The sequence below is a fragment of the Camelus ferus genome, chromosome 35 (genome assembly GCF_009834535.1).
Source record: "Camelus ferus isolate YT-003-E chromosome 35, BCGSAC_Cfer_1.0, whole genome shotgun sequence".
NCBI classification, from domain to species: domain Eukaryota; kingdom Metazoa; phylum Chordata; class Mammalia; order Artiodactyla; family Camelidae; genus Camelus; species Camelus ferus.
Genome location: NC_045730.1, coordinates 26,720,211 through 26,735,663, shown reverse-complemented (window position 1 = coordinate 26,735,663; position 15,453 = coordinate 26,720,211). Strand labels below are relative to the sequence as shown.

At 39.9% G+C, this 15,453-nt stretch overlaps 1 protein-coding gene across 1 annotated transcript in view; it reads left to right on the top strand.

The window, feature by feature from the left end:
* CCDC7 (coiled-coil domain containing 7) overlaps positions 1-15,453 on the top strand; it is a 193,243-nt gene that overhangs the window by 63,449 nt on the left and 114,341 nt on the right. The window contains exons 10-14 of the mRNA XM_032474099.1: positions 458-488; positions 991-1,080; positions 6,012-6,097; positions 7,637-7,691; positions 14,096-14,161. Coding sequence (XP_032329990.1) covers positions 458-488; positions 991-1,080; positions 6,012-6,097; positions 7,637-7,691; positions 14,096-14,161 — 328 coding nt within the window. The remainder of the gene's footprint in view (positions 1-457; positions 489-990; positions 1,081-6,011; positions 6,098-7,636; positions 7,692-14,095; positions 14,162-15,453) is intronic.

The following is a 15,453-nucleotide window of genomic DNA, read 5'->3' as shown; positions in this document are numbered from 1 at the left end:
CTATCTGGTTCTTTACAGAAAAAGTTTGCTAAATCCTGCTATAGAATAAGAAGTGGTATTTAAAAGGAGTGAGGTAGATCTGTGTTTACCAGTATAAATAGATTTAGGAAATTGTTTTAAGTGAAAAAAAGTTGAGAACAAATATACAGTGACATCATTTATGTGGAAAAGAAAGCAATACAGACATCCAGCCCACTAACAGAAATTATAGAATCAAATAGGCACATGAACTGGAATCTAAATCCATGGAACAAGTTGTGGAAAGATGCACAGCAAACTAACACTATCCTTGGGGTGGCCACTGAAGTTTTGGAATGCCAGTCAAGGTTAGCCTCTGACCTTGTTTGTATTATTTTAAGTTTTTTCTTTTTTTTCCAAAGAAATTATAACTATATTATATAAATGAAAATATAAATGTAGAATTATACACTCTAGATGTTTTTGGTTTGTTTTTCAGAGCTATGAATGATAAAGCTTTGTTGGAGGCTGTAAGTATAGCACTCTCAGTTTGAAATTGTACTTGGTCCTTAAAGAATCTGAAAATATCTGTGTACACATATGCATACACCTGAAACTAACACTGTAAATCAACTACACATCAGTTAAAAAAGAAAAACAAAAACCAAAAACTAAACGTACTCTTACCATATGGAATGTATTCTTAATCATATGGAAAAAAAATTGTCCTTTGTCCTTGATGTTGTCAACATATTCTAAAAATTGTCAGGATACATAATCTTACATAAAGATCTAATGCCTGCTCAGTTTATTCAAGACATTTTTTGCATATGTGAGCTGGAAAAGTTTTGTCTGTTCTTTTAATCTTAATATGCTTTATTATCAGTCAGAAGCACTTCAATTATACCAAAGTTTATTACTTTTATGAATTATTGAAGACTTTCCAACTTTAATAGTTAAGTACCCTAATAACTTCTCTGTATTGAGATACTTGCTTTTCATAATTAACGAAATTAGGATATTTGCTTGTAGAAAAACACGGAGATTCAAAATGATCTTCAAGTGTTGTCAGAGGAGAAATCGCTGTTGGAAAATGAACTACAGAAGTTGAAGAGTACAAAGGTTAGTTACCTTCTTGTCTGAAAATGGTGTACATACCAGTACTGATAATTGGTAGCAGCTGTGCTTTAAAAAAAATCATAAATATCAATATTCTAAATTACCGTACCAGCTATCAAAACCAAAAGGATGCTGTGAAAAAGAGACATAAAATTGAAACATTCTGAATGATGTTTCTAGGCCAAATATTTAACTTTATTAAAATATCAATAAATGAGGTTTGCAAATATGTTTTAAACGCATTTTGTTGCATTGTTTGCAACTATGTAATGTGTGTGTCCCAGTTCACTCTTACCACATAGAGTGAATAGAAATACCAAGGATAAAATTTGTTTCCCTTTTCCTTTCTTCTTTTCCATTTTTATATAGCTTATAAATTTCACACTATACAAGGTCAAATGGATTAGAAGCAAATTTTTATTAACTACCTAAAAATATAAGATGTATGTTTTAACACAAAACCAACATAGAATGAAAAAAATACCTTGACCACTGGTGTTAGTTACTTGGTATTTCTTCTTTACTAGGGGAGAAAGGAAAACTAGTGCCAGGTTTTATACCTGTTCGGTCAGAGAAGCAGTGGTCCTGCGTCAGCATCATATACAAGATCAGGGCTGTCACGTATGTTCAGTTGAGAATAGCTCCGTTTAGGTATAGTTCCACGTTGGAACAGAAAATAAACAAATTAAAAATAAAGGAGTAAATTGTCATATTAAGTAATTGAGTCGTCTGGCCAAGTGCAAGAATTTAGCAGTAGTTAATCATACACTGTTAGGTCCACATTCAGAAATCCTTGGAGCTTCTTTCGTGACTTGAAGATGCTGCAGCAGCTTCTAGTTTTGCTTCCTTGTATTGTTTCTTTGGGTTTTGTATGTTGAAACCTAAAGAAGTGTACCAGGGTGAATGGTAAATGTGGAAGGAGCCTTTCTGCACGTGTGGGAGCAGTGTTGCATCCACACAAGGGTGGTGACCAGGAGATAAGAGAGGCAGCCTGTTTTCGGAGAAGGGGACGGTAGGCAGAGGGCAGCGGCTGCAGGGCTATGTCAGGCTCAGGATTTCTAGTAACAGCTGCATTAGTTTTCTTCCAAAGAGGCCTACTTTCCTAACTCGATCCTCTCTTAATAATTTTATTTTTGTAGACAATCTATTTTAATAATCCAAAGCCATGTTTGGTTCTCATCCTTGTTGCCAAATGTTAGGCAGTAAGTTTCCTGTTTGTCAGTTAGGGGTTTTATTCTCTTTTGTGTAAGCAGAAGAAACTGACCCTCTCTAAAGCAAGAAATGTGCTGGATGGCTCTTAGGGCATCTGAAAGGATTGAATAAGAATTGAACAATGTGCTTGGTGAAAGAGAGAGCCAGGACAACTCTTAAGAGTTACAGAAACAGACACTCCTGGACAGCCACCACTTCTGTCCTGTCAGGGAATTTCTGGAGGGAACTTAGCGATATTTTCCTCCCTTTGGGTGCTGGCTCTGGAATTACTCGGCTCCAGCGGCTTCTCTTCCATGCTGTCAGTTCTTAGATGACTGGATCTTAGTGGCCTTGCTTGGGTCAGATGTCACCAAGACGATTTGAGATAAAGGAGGTGAGAACCCTTCTAAATGTGGTGCTGTTTCTCAACAGAAGGGTGGACGGACACTGGGCACAATTACTTGGTGTCCATTGTACTTGGTGATGTCTCTCTAATTACTGTTGTATCCGTTTACTCACTCCAGGTGTCAGTGTTTACCATAAAGGCAAGACAAGTACTCTAGGTTTGCAGGCGTGAAGTCTGTGTTGCAGCTACCCAGGCCGGCTTCTGTGGTTTGGAAATAGCCACAGGCAAAGCGTAAATGAAGGAGCATGACTGCGTTGCAGTAGAACTTCATTTACAAGAACAGGCAGCAGGGCAGATTTGGACTGCAGTTTACTGACTCCTCCTTTGTTCCATCTCTGCTCTTACCTGGCTTTCTCCTGAAGCTCCCTCAGTAGGACTGCCTAGATGTGTACAGTTTGGTGTGCTGTTGCTGGAAAATGTCACTGCGGAATAAGATTTCTGCTCTTTCTGTTCTGTTCTTTTGACCTGGTTTATTCCTACACCAATGCCAGAGATTTTTAATGATTATATGTTTGGAGTGAGTCCTCATATTTTGTAGGGCAAGTCAACACACCTTGTTATTTATAAAAATTTGTTTTTGCCCTTTGCATTTTCATGTAAATTCCAGAATTAGCTTGTCCAAATCTGCAATTACATTGAACCTGTACATCAAATCTGAGAGCTTTACATCTGGGATATCAGGATACATCTTTTTGTTTATAAACATTAAACATCTCAGTTTTGGAGGCTTTTAAAAATTCTTACAATAAATACGATTTTCTTCATAAACCTCTTACTCATTTTTGTTACTTATGTTAATCTTAGGTGCTTCGTATTTTTATGCAATTTTAATTTGTATCTTTTAAAATATTTTAAAGCTATTGCTAGAGAAGTGTAACAAATTTTTGTTTATTGGATTTTGCATCTACAAACCTAGCTACCCAATCATAATGTCTTGCATAATCAAAGTGTCTGTACCTAATGATAGCCTGAATTTTCATGCTTTCCAGTTTGTAATACTTTGTTTCTTTTTCTTGTCTTGTTACACCGGCAAAGACCTCTTAAATGATACTGAATAGACATGATGAGAGTGGACATTTTTTATTCATTGCTGATTTTGAAGGGAATGTTTTCTTGTTTCTTGTGATCAGTCAGCCCGCCTTTCTCCCCACCTCAATACCATTTGTCAGGTTAAAGGACTTTTTCTCTTTTCATAATATGCTAACTTTTTTTTTCATCCTTCATAAAGTTCTTCCAACCTCTGCCCACTGCCCAGTTTCAGAGCCACTTCCACAGTTTTAGTTATGTGTTGCAACAGCACCCCACTTCCAGGTGGCAACATCTGTATTACTTTTTACTTTGCTGCTCAGTGGGTTGCTTTAGGGTTTACAGTCTTGTTTGTAAGCTATTGTACTCCCTATTCAAGTGTTATTGAATCACTTCATGGTTAGGAACCTTGAAACGTGCTTTCCTTGGTCCCTTTCCAGCCTTTGTGCTCTTGTTGTCATACATTTTACTACGTACAACATAAACTGCACAACACATTGTTTGTGTTTTACTGTAAAATACTAACTTTCAGTGAGATTTAAATAACAAGAAAGCAGTCTTTGTATTTTCCAACCTAATTACCATCTGTGGTGGTGTTCTTTCATTTGTGTATTTATTTCCATCTGGTGTCATTTTTCTTCTGCTTAAGGGGTTCCATATCATTTTTGTTGTGCAGTTATGCTGCTTGTGTATTCTTTCAACTCTTTGATATCTGGACCAAAAAACAATATTTTTTTTACTTTCTGTTTTGAAGGATATTTTTTCTGGACAGAGAATTCTAGGTTGACCTTGTTTCCCTTCCAGTGCTGTAAAGATACCCTTTGCCTTCTGGCTTGCGTGGTTTCTGACAGGTCTGCTGTCTTCCTTATTCTTGTATATAATCTGTTTTCCTCCACTGTTTTTAAGATTTTCTCTTTATGCTGCTTTTAAATAATTTATGATGTGTCTTGGAGGTAGTTTTCCTTATATTGTTGTGGATTTGTGGATATGTAGTTTTCATCAAATTTGAAAAAAATTGCTGTTACTTCTTCAAATATTTACTTTCCCCACTTCTCCTCTCCATCATGAACTCCAGTTAAAAGCATATTAATCCATTTGAAGTTGTCCCACAGCTCTGATGATCTGTTCATTATTGTTTTAGTCTTTTTTCCCCTTTCATTACTTTAGTATTTTTTGATTGTCAATATATTAGATTTTATTAAATAGAAAATATATCCCAAAACTCATTTTAAACTAGAAAATTATTTTTGGACCTTAATAATTCTCATTAAAATGTATTATTATACTATTTTCTTTGTCTTATGAGAAATTGTTACATTTAGTGTTTAACTCGTGAGAAGTCTATACAGTGAATTTGGTATCTAATGGAAGTTGTAGTCTGAAACAGGAAATAACCTCTCAGTACCTTAATAGGTCTCTAATGTTAAGCTCATCTAATTTTTTCAATAATTATGAAATTTTTCTACATTTTCTTGTATAAAATAATCCATCAGTACATAGTAGTTCAAGAATACTTTGAAACATGTGGTCAGTTCTCTACATTTGTTTTGAAATGCAGATTTGTTCCAACATGATTCAACAGTTTGAGCGTAATGTGGATTTTACATTTGCTTACACATAAGTTCATCTGCAAAGAGTACTAGGTGAAGGTGGAAAGCAGCTTGCACAAGCTACCCTGGTTTGCCATGGTTATAGTGCACCACACCAGTCCCAGTGTGGTGTTACAGCTTTGCATCCAGTTTCAGATAACCCCCTTCCCGTGCTGTGTAGTAACTCACAAGTTGGAGACTGATGCTCACTTCCACAAACAAGCTTTATGTCTTTTTCAAGATAAAGAGCTACGTTTCTCATAGTATATATACTTTTAATCATTTAACTGTGTAAAACTGGATTAATGTTCTTGTTAGGTTTCTGGTTTTTTCTGATGCATCATTGATAGTGTTTTGCATTCCGTGCACCTATCCCCATTTTCCTCAAATATCCTGCAGTTTTTATCACGTGATTTTTCATGATAAGGTGGTTTTCAGGACAGCATATATCGTGTTATGGCGGAACTGGCTGTAATTTGTCAGATGATTGAATTGTTTTGATACATATTAGCTTATTTGCAGCTCATATTCAGTAAAGCACAATTGCAAACATTCTGGCTGTATTGTTAATTCTGTTTTGCTTCTGTTCAGATAATTTCCCTCGAAACAGTACGGTGAGTCTCAGAGTAAAATGGCAATCTTAGTACTATATATTATCACATGTTTGCCTGTAATTCATTGTCTCCTTAACTGTTTTTTCTGGCTTACATAAACTTTCACAGAAAACAAAGGTTACAAGTGATCGAACAAAGAAAACTCTGAAAATGGAGAAGAAAAAAGAAAAAGAAAAATCTGAGGATTTGGAAGAGTAAGACATAAAGATCCTTGTTAACATTTTTCCTTGTAAATTTATATTTTCATTACATACAATTTGAGATCATATAAATGTAACTTATTAACAGGTGTCTACAAAAATATAACTTCAGCAAATATATAGTTTATAAGCAGGCTGAGATATGATTGGGGGAGAAGGCTGAGAAGGGAAGAACAGAGAACTAAAAATGAGTAGAATGAACCCAAGATACTCAGGAAGAGGTAAACAGAATTAAATCTGTAAATAATTTTAGGGGAAAAAGGATTTACAATGTTTACTTGATGGTTTAGTTAATGATTAGTAATTTGTATGTTAATCCCCCAGCCTAGGCTGTTCCTTTTTGATGTACTTCCTGATTGTCTTATTTTATTAAAAAGTACCTATTTTTATGTATGTGGATTATTGTAGGATAGCCTTATTAAATGAATATTTTCTTTAGTAACCAAACTTGCGCATTTTGAATTTGCTTGAAGAAGCTATGAATTCAGTCTTTATGGGATTGCTATGAATTCAGTCTTTATAGAATTCCACAAATTCTGGAAAGAAATTCATGAGACAAATGGTCTTGACATTTGTCTTAGAGAAAAACAGATGACTAGAGAAGAAAAAATGACCACTGTACTTGAAAATCCTTGCCCCATCTCACCTTTTTATATTTTAATCGTACCAATGAGAAGTTAGAGAAATGTTATTCAGTTGTTTATCATTTAACCTTTATGAATTTTATGGCTTTTAAAAATATGATTTTTTTCAATTGAAATACAGTTGATAAAAACATGAAATTCCTTATGAAAATTTTATTTTTTTTATATTGAAGTATCATTGATATATTGGTTACAGGCATATGACATAGTAATTCAGTATTTTTATACATTACAAAATGATCATCATGACTCTCTATCTGTCACCATAAAAGTTACTATGATATTGATGACTATCTGCCCTGTGCTGTGCATTACATCCCCATGACTTACTGATTTTATAACTGGAAGTTTCAAATTACTGCCCCTACACTGGGACTGAGAGCATGTGAGATTTTGCATGTGCACCTGAAGAGCAGAGTCTATGTTTCCTGCAGGCCCCCTGCTCTCCCATAGGCAAGCCGTGTTGGCCTTCAAAGCCAGATGTTCTTGGGGCTCTTCCAGTGTAGGACCCCCCCCCCGGGGTCGGGAGCCTGATGTGAAGCTCAGATCCCTTGCTCCTTGGGAAGAGCCTCTGCAGTTGTCCTAGCTGGGTCACCTATCCAGGAGTGTGTCTTTCTGTGCAGTCCTTGCCCTCCCTGTCCATCTCATTAGGGTTACTTCTTTATGCGTCTACTTGTGGAAACTCTTTTCCAAGAGTCTTCACTTCATTCTCCTCAATAGTTGCTCTGTAGATAGGTGCAATCTTGGTGTGCCTGTGGGAGGAGGTGAGTTCAGGTCCTCCTACACCACCTTGGCCGCAGCTCTCAAAATTTCACTTTTTAAAAATGATTTAAGTACCTGACAAAGTTCATGCAGGTATCATGATATATTAAAAATATTTTTTTTTCAGGAAGAAGTCTGTAATAAGAGAGTCAAAAGTAAAAGAAGATACACATCAAGTTCAGGTAGACTCTCTCTCTGCACATCAAAATCTGATTACTAAGGCTCTGATAATTATGTATGTGTGTATATATGTGTGTGTATATTTACATTATAGACAGATACATAGACAGCACTAGTGGGTGTATGCGGGTTAGTATGTGGATGTAGGATGTGTGTGTGTCTGTGTACTGAGTTTCTTCCTAAGATACTTCTTTCTTGTTGGTTGGCTTTTCTCAGCAGGTTTCAGGAAATCAGATGGTAAATCCAAACATCTTTAATGTCCAGGTTGTAAAAATCCCTACAGTTCACTCAGTTATGGGCAACATCTTGGAGGAAAGAACATCATGTAGGGTGGGAGTCAGAATGGACCTACTGGTGACAGTGGACAAGTCCCTTTAACCTACTTGAGCTTCATACTTTTCATCACTAAAGTGGGTAAAACAGTCTACCCGGTCTAACTTAAAAAATGTATGAGGTGCAAGAAACAAATACTAAAAATTTTTAGAAACTGTAAACTATATAGCCCACTCTTATGTGGTCCAATGAGAAGAATACAAGTAACCCTTTATTTCATCTGGGTTTTGGTAAACCTTCTTTTGCTACAAGATGGTTTCTTAACCATCAGCACATCATATGCTGTGTCATATGTCACTGGGTCACTCTTACCCAGTGAGTAGCTGTAAAGTGTCCCACAGGTATATACCTGTGTGATTCAAGAATCAGATAACATAAATTTGGGAAGAAAATGAGAGCACTGCTTGAGATACTGAATATGAAATGATCAGCTTTATGATGGTAGTTTTTTATTCCTGCATAACAAGTTATCACACACTTTGCAGCTTAAAACAACTTAAATCGTCTCACAGTTTGGGTGGGTTGGGAGTCTGAGTGTGGCTTAGCTCCGTCCTCTGCTCCAGGTCTGCCCACACTGCAGTCAAGGTGGTGGCTGAGGTCTGCTTTCTGCTCACTTGGGGGTCGTCTTCCAAGCTCAGGTGGATGTGAGCTTCAGTTCCTTGCAGTTGTGGAACTGAGACACTCGGCCACGTGTCCTTCTCCATGAGCAGTTCACATTATAGCAGCTTGCTTCTTCTGTAAGGCCAGCAAAGAATCTCTCGTGTTTGCTAAGACAGAGCCTTATGTGATGTAGCATGCTCATGAGTATGACGCCTTATCACCTCAGCTGTATAGTTGATTGTTGAACAACTGGGGGTTAGGGGTACCAACCCCCCTCACAGTTGAAAATTTGTGTACTGCTGTCTCTGCCTCAGAAACGAAGGCATTGATAGATGACTCACTCACGGGCAGGAAGCTAAAGGAACTTAGATAAAATCACATCTCAGACCCTAGTTCTTTTGATTCTACAAATTGAGATCTCCAATCAAACACAAACTTTCCCCACGCTTAGTTAAACATCTGTAAAATGGAGGTACAGGTAGTATATTCATTGAAAAATATGCTTGTGTAAGTGGACCCATGCAAGCTCAAACCCATGTTCAAGGGTCAGCTGGATAATGCAGTTCAGTACAGGGGGTGCCATCTCGTCACTGTGCAGTGTTCTGGCGGCTGAAAGCGAGTCACAGGTGGTCGCGTCTGTACTCAGGGAGTGGACTATGCAGAGCGTAACTGTGGGGTGAGATCATGGAGCCATACCATACGGCTTATTTTATGTAGAATAGCATTTTGTGTATTTAAAAAATTTATTATAATCCCGTTATTAATGTCAGAAGTCTTTAAACTAGTGTCTTAGTTCATTTGGGCCATGTCTTACTCCGTGTGACTGCTTTCACAGTATCGGGGACTGGGTGGCTTAAACAATAGAAATTTACTTCTCACAGTTCTGGGGCTGGGTGTTTGGCATCATTGTGGGGCGAGGGCCCTCTTCTGGGCTTCACGCTGCTTTTTGCATCCTCACATGGCGGAAACGGCAAGGAGCCTGCTCAGGCCTCTCTTGCAGGGGGGCTGATCTCGCTCGTGCAGTCCCTGCCCTTGTGCCCTGATCACCTCCCGCAGGCTCTCCTTCCTGATGTGACCACAGGGGCATTAGGGTTTCAGCACAGGAGTTTAGGGGGAGGAACACGATGCTGAGACCACGACAGACTTCCGTGACAAAGCAGCACCGGCGAGCAGCTTCAGTGACACTCATTTCTCATGTCTCTGGGGCTGAGAAGTCCCAGGTCAGGGCACTGGCAGGTCTGGTGCTCAGTGGGTACCCTGATTCCTGCTTCCTGGCTGGCCACCATCCTGCTGTACCTTCTATAGCAGAATGGCCGGGGAGCTCTCTGGAGTCTCTTTTATGAGGATTCTGACCCCATTCATGAAGATGCTACCCTCATGACCTGTTCAAGTCCCAAAGGCTCCACCTCCAAATACCATTACACTGGGGATTTGATTTCACTATATGAATTTTGGGAGGTACAGATATTCAGTCTATAGCAGGTCATGTCATTTAGATTATTTCTTCTGAATTTAAAGTGAGAATTTCCTGTATGAGGTATACTGTGGATTTAACGACAATTTTAAAGGAATTTATTTCCCTCCTTCAAATCTCCATTATGAACTATCACTGATCTAGGCCACTTTACAGAGATCAGTGGAAGCTAAAATGTGACTTGCTTAGGGTTAGAGAACAAATGGGTAATGAAATCTGAACTGCAAACATGGTTCTTTGAATCCTGCTCAGCATTTGCAGTTGTGGTTGATCCTTGAACAACACGGGTTTGTACTGCGAGGGTCCACTTGCACGTGGACTTCTCTCAGTAAATACTGTCCTATAGTGGTACACGGTCTGTGCTTGGTTGGATCTGGGGATGTGGAGTCATGTATACAAAGGGCTGAGTGTAAGATCTATGTGGGCTTTCCACGGGGTGGGTGCCTCTACCCCGACGTTGTTCAAGGGTCAACTGTTGCGAAAATGCGTTCAGTGTTGCTTCCTTAGGCAGGCATGGACACTAGAATCAGTTGATGTTGTTATCTGTCTGTCCAAGTAATTATAATGCTTATAAAATGTTTTAATAACTTACAAAATTTTGGCTTTTACATGATCTAGGGTTTTTTTTTTTTTTTTTTGGTTTGTTTTGTTGTTTTTTTGTTTTTGGTTACTGATTAGTTGGGGTATAGATTGGATTTTGCAATCAGAGAGAACAGAGTTTTTGCAATAATTCAACTCACTCATAACCAGACTAATTATAAGTTAATTGTATTTATTCTTTGTTTTGTTAATGTGGTATGTTGCATTGATTGATTTCTGGATGTTAAACCATTCTTGCGTGTCTGTTCAGAATCCCACCGGTTCACGTAAAGTACTTTGAGTTTTAACTCTTTCAGGTTGTTCATCTCTGTTTTACTGAGGTCTTTTTCTGGGGATTTGCCTTGGTCTTTGGTGCTGAACATACATTCCTCTGTCTCTTTATTTTGCCTGTTGCTCTGCGTTTGTATCTATCAGGTGAAATGACTACCTCCTGCAGTCCTGAAGGAGTGATCTTGTGTAGGAGCTGTTCTGTGTGGCCTAGAAGCACAACCTTCCAGGGCCACGAGAGTCAGGCTCTTCACGGGCATCTCTCATGTGGACTGTGTGCGTACACCAGCTGTGACGGGGCCAAGGCTGGTGTGCAGAGGGGGCCGGGGTTGAGTCACTTGTCCGTCCTGGTTGTGGCTCAATCTCTGTGTGGGGCGAGTGTGGCCTGGGGCCCTTGCCTGGCCCAGCTGTGCCAGTTGGCTACATGGAGAGGGAGGGCTCAGAACGCTTGGCTGCCAGGCTCTGTGCGGGCGCTGCCGGATTAGCCCTTGAAATGCCCGTGTTACTGAGTGTTCCAAGAAGGGAAGTCTCGTTTAACACCCAGTTTCAGGTTGGTTTAATGCCAGGCCCGCAGGTCGCAGCTTGTAAAATACGGAGACACACACCATGCGGTGGAGTCACAGTGGTAATCCCAGCTGTCCTCCAGCCCCCGAGGTCTGCAGATGTCCTCTGGGCGCCACCTGGACAGAGCAGGGCTCCTGGTAAGTGCATAAACTCCTTCCTGGGGAGTCTTGTCCAACTGCAGTGAGGCCAGGGGAACGCAGGCACAGTCCTCCCTGATTCCATTCCCTGGGAGTGTGTCCGTGGCCTCTACAAGTGTGGGAGGTCTGAAGCCGGTCCCACAGGTGTAGATCCAGGCTGAGTAAATAGGCCTTTTTCAGCTAAGAGGTTTGTGTTTTGGTCAGACATCCCTGCAGTGCCCTGAGGGTGGTGGCCTGCCAAGGACTTTCCTTCCAGCTGTTACAGTCCCACGGAGCGGAGGAACCCCAGCCCCTCCAGGGGCGTCCCTTGTGTGGGGTGAGCACCCCCCTGACTGACCAGGTGGCTGGGGAGTGTGGGAGCGGGGCGCTCTGGCTCCGGGAAGGTAGCGGGAGGGTGAGCTCGCAGAGCCGTGCGGCCAGAGAGCCCCTTAGGCCAGGCTGCCCCGGCGGTCACTTGGGGCCGGCCGGCAGAGGGGGGTTGCCCTGCCGGCTCGTGCTCACCGCCCAGCCTGCAGGTGTGTGTGGGGGGGGGCGGTTGTCACTCGCTGGCAGACTAGGTAGGGCGCAGGGGAATGCTGTTGCCGTCTGCTCCTGCCCACCCTCGCCGGGGTCGGGACGCTCCGGCTGCAACAGTGCGGTAGGGGTGCTGCTGGCTGGCGCACCCCCGCACCCGAGCCCTGCGGCCTGCCTGGGGCCAAGTGGGGAGGGCAGAGTGGTGCCTGCCTGTGCTTCTGCTTCCTGGGCAGCATTCCTGCTGTCCACCACCCCTCCAGCTAATGCTTTTAGGTTTGAAAATGACCCCCTTTCACATAGAGTCTTGGCAGTTTTCAAACTGCTGTTATTTCCCTGGGTCTCCAGGTGAGTGAGACCACAGGTGAGCCCTGTAACAGAGGGCCTCATTTCTATAGCATTTGGTACCCCTGGCTTTCTGAGCCAGACATCTCAGGGTTCCTCTCTCTGGTGTAGATCCCAGGCACCGGGGGCCTGATGTGGGCACCAGTGCTTTGCTCCTCTGGGAAGAGCATCTGTCTGCTGAGGTTCCTCTCTGTTGTGTGCTGTTAGGCTGGGGTGGGGTTTTTGGCAGCAGTATTTCTCCACCTCTCCTGCCTCTCTCCATGTAGTCCTTTTTATTCTTTGTTGTGGAGTGTGTGTTTCGCTAGTTCTCAGGTCCTTTTCGGAGGGAACTGATCTGTACGTAGGTGAATATTTCTTGACTCCTTGGGAGGAGATAAGTTCAGGCTCTTCCTGTGCCCCATCTTGAACCTCCTTCCCTGTAGATGGGTTTTTCTCTTAAGAGGAAGTCTCATTTTCCTGTTTCTTCAAATTCAAATAGTTCTTAATTGCATCTTGGATATCAGGAATATCATCTTGTTGAAACTCTGGATTCTGCTGTATTCTTCTTATGATTGGTACTATTTTTGTTTGTTTTGTTTTAATATCTTATTAACATGATTGGGTGCAAAATGAAGATTCTGTATTTAGGCAGCAGCTCAAATTGCGTTTCAGTTCTAGCTCTTGCTAGGTGGCTTAGCATCTTCCCTGTGTGTATGTTGGCAAGGGGTCGGGAGGTTTGTGTGGAGTTTGTGGGAATGGTTTGGGGCTTCTGTTCTGTGGACCCCTTCTTTGTGTGACTTCCCCTGAACCTTCCCAGTGCTTGTGATTGCCTTGAACTCTGTCCGCTGGTTTGAAAGTTCTGAAAACTCGGTTTTTTGTTTTGTTTTTTTTTTTAAATCAGCTATTAGGTATCCTGCCTGGGTCGGACAGGGCTTTCCCTCAGACTGGAAGCCGGGAAGCTCTAAGACTCTTACGTAGGACTACCTCCTCTTCCAAGAGTCGCCTTCGCTCAGGAATCTGCCTTCTCTTGGTCGCTTTCTAGTGTTGATATCTGTATTTTATTTAGAGTGTTTGGTGGTTACGTGTGGCAGGGTTTGTCCGTAGGTACTTACTCTCCTGTACAAGAATCAGAACTAGGGACTTGAGATACGGTTTCTCAAACTGTTGTCCATCTGGATGGAGAATCCTTGAGACTTTCCATGCATAATAGAATCTACTCATTCTTCCCAAATCAGAACTGTGTTTCTTTTAAGGACTTTCTTTTATGAACTCTATTCTTTTATGTTAAGAGTAGAATTGCTTCTTAAAATTTGAGATGTTTGTATTTAAATATTTTAGGCCTTGAGAAAAGGAGAAATGAAATGTTTAATTTATGATAGTTACAATTTCCCACATTCAAGGTCAGCTTTCCTCTGGAAAAGCAATAGGAAGCTATAGCTACAGAAGGTATCCACCATTGTGCCTGAGAAGTGTGCAGTAAGTGTGTGTGCTCAAATGATCATCTTGGCTTTCTGTGGGTTTTAGAAAGGTGACAGTTATGATAGTAGTAAAAGCAAGATACCAAATAAATACGTTTCCCCCTCATATTATATCCTAGAAAGCAACACTTGCTCTGGAAATTGAGAACAAAGTCCTCCGGGAACAACTGCAACTAGCTTTACAGGTAAAAGATATCATGTTCCTTTAAAATTGTTAACAAGTGAAGAAAATATCTTTAAAGAACTTTTAAAATGAATTTTGACCTTGTAAACTAACAGGTCTCCATTGTGTTATTTTAACAGGTTTAAAGTGTACTCATTTTGTGCAGTAGAAATATATTACTAAAATTTAATATTTATTCTTCCCAAAACAGCTGAAAGTAATGTTATCTTGCTTATTAATCAAACTAAAGAATTCTATTTCAAACTGAGACAATATTCTATGTAAAAGTAGAATACTGCAGCCTTTCCAGTTAAACTTGGTTAAACTAGGATGTTGGTTCTTATGGCTTTTTTTCAAATTCTTACTAAATCATAAAACAAGGAATGAAAGAAGCTACATTTTCTTAAGTGGATAGGTGAAAGTAAAATGATTTGTATATTATATAATTTTTCTTCTGAGAAATGCAAGGTAATACATGAGTTTATTAGTGACATAGTTCAAGAAATTAGCTGGGGACAGAAGCAATATAAAAAAGCAGTAGGCTTTCTTTTACTGAAACAATTTAGAAACCATAATAGAAAAAATTCTTTTCGTAATATTAGTATATCATATTTAACAAAAACACACAGTTTTATATGAAGAAAAATATTATGAGGATTATAGGTAAACAGTGAAGAAATCGACATTTATACTTTTGGTTTTGAAGTCTCAATATTAAGAATATTTCAATTTTCCATTTTCTTCAAATTGACAAACGTAAAGCAGTTTATTTCTAGATATAAGAGGGACTGTTTTTGAGCTTTACCAAATTGTTATAGGATGTACTAAGATAAGAAACTAGTGATTTTCCAAACAACAATTAGGGAGGATTTGTTCATGCAAAAACCAATGTAAAATATAAAAATACAATAAGTAAAGCAGTGTGACTCTGGATTTGGTACTGAATGAAAAGTCCAGAAACGGATTCAAATGAATATAATAACTTAGTATTTTACAGTTTGTTATTAAAATTTGTTCATAGAAGGATAAAATAATCACAAAAATGAAGTACTATGAAAAGATTGTTGAGTTCTAGTTCTGTAGGACATGTCATGTAGCACATGTAGCACACTGCAGTGAGGTGCAGATTGGTTTAAGGTCCAGAAGTAATAAATGAACTGTCAAGGTATTGGAAGAAACCCTGGGTAACAATTGCATGGTCTTGGCTACAGCAGTGCTTTTCAAGCATTATTCCGGAAAGGAATATGTTAATGTATTTAGCTATATATAAATGTAAAACTTTTTATGGTTAAAAAATTCATGAGATACAAAGAT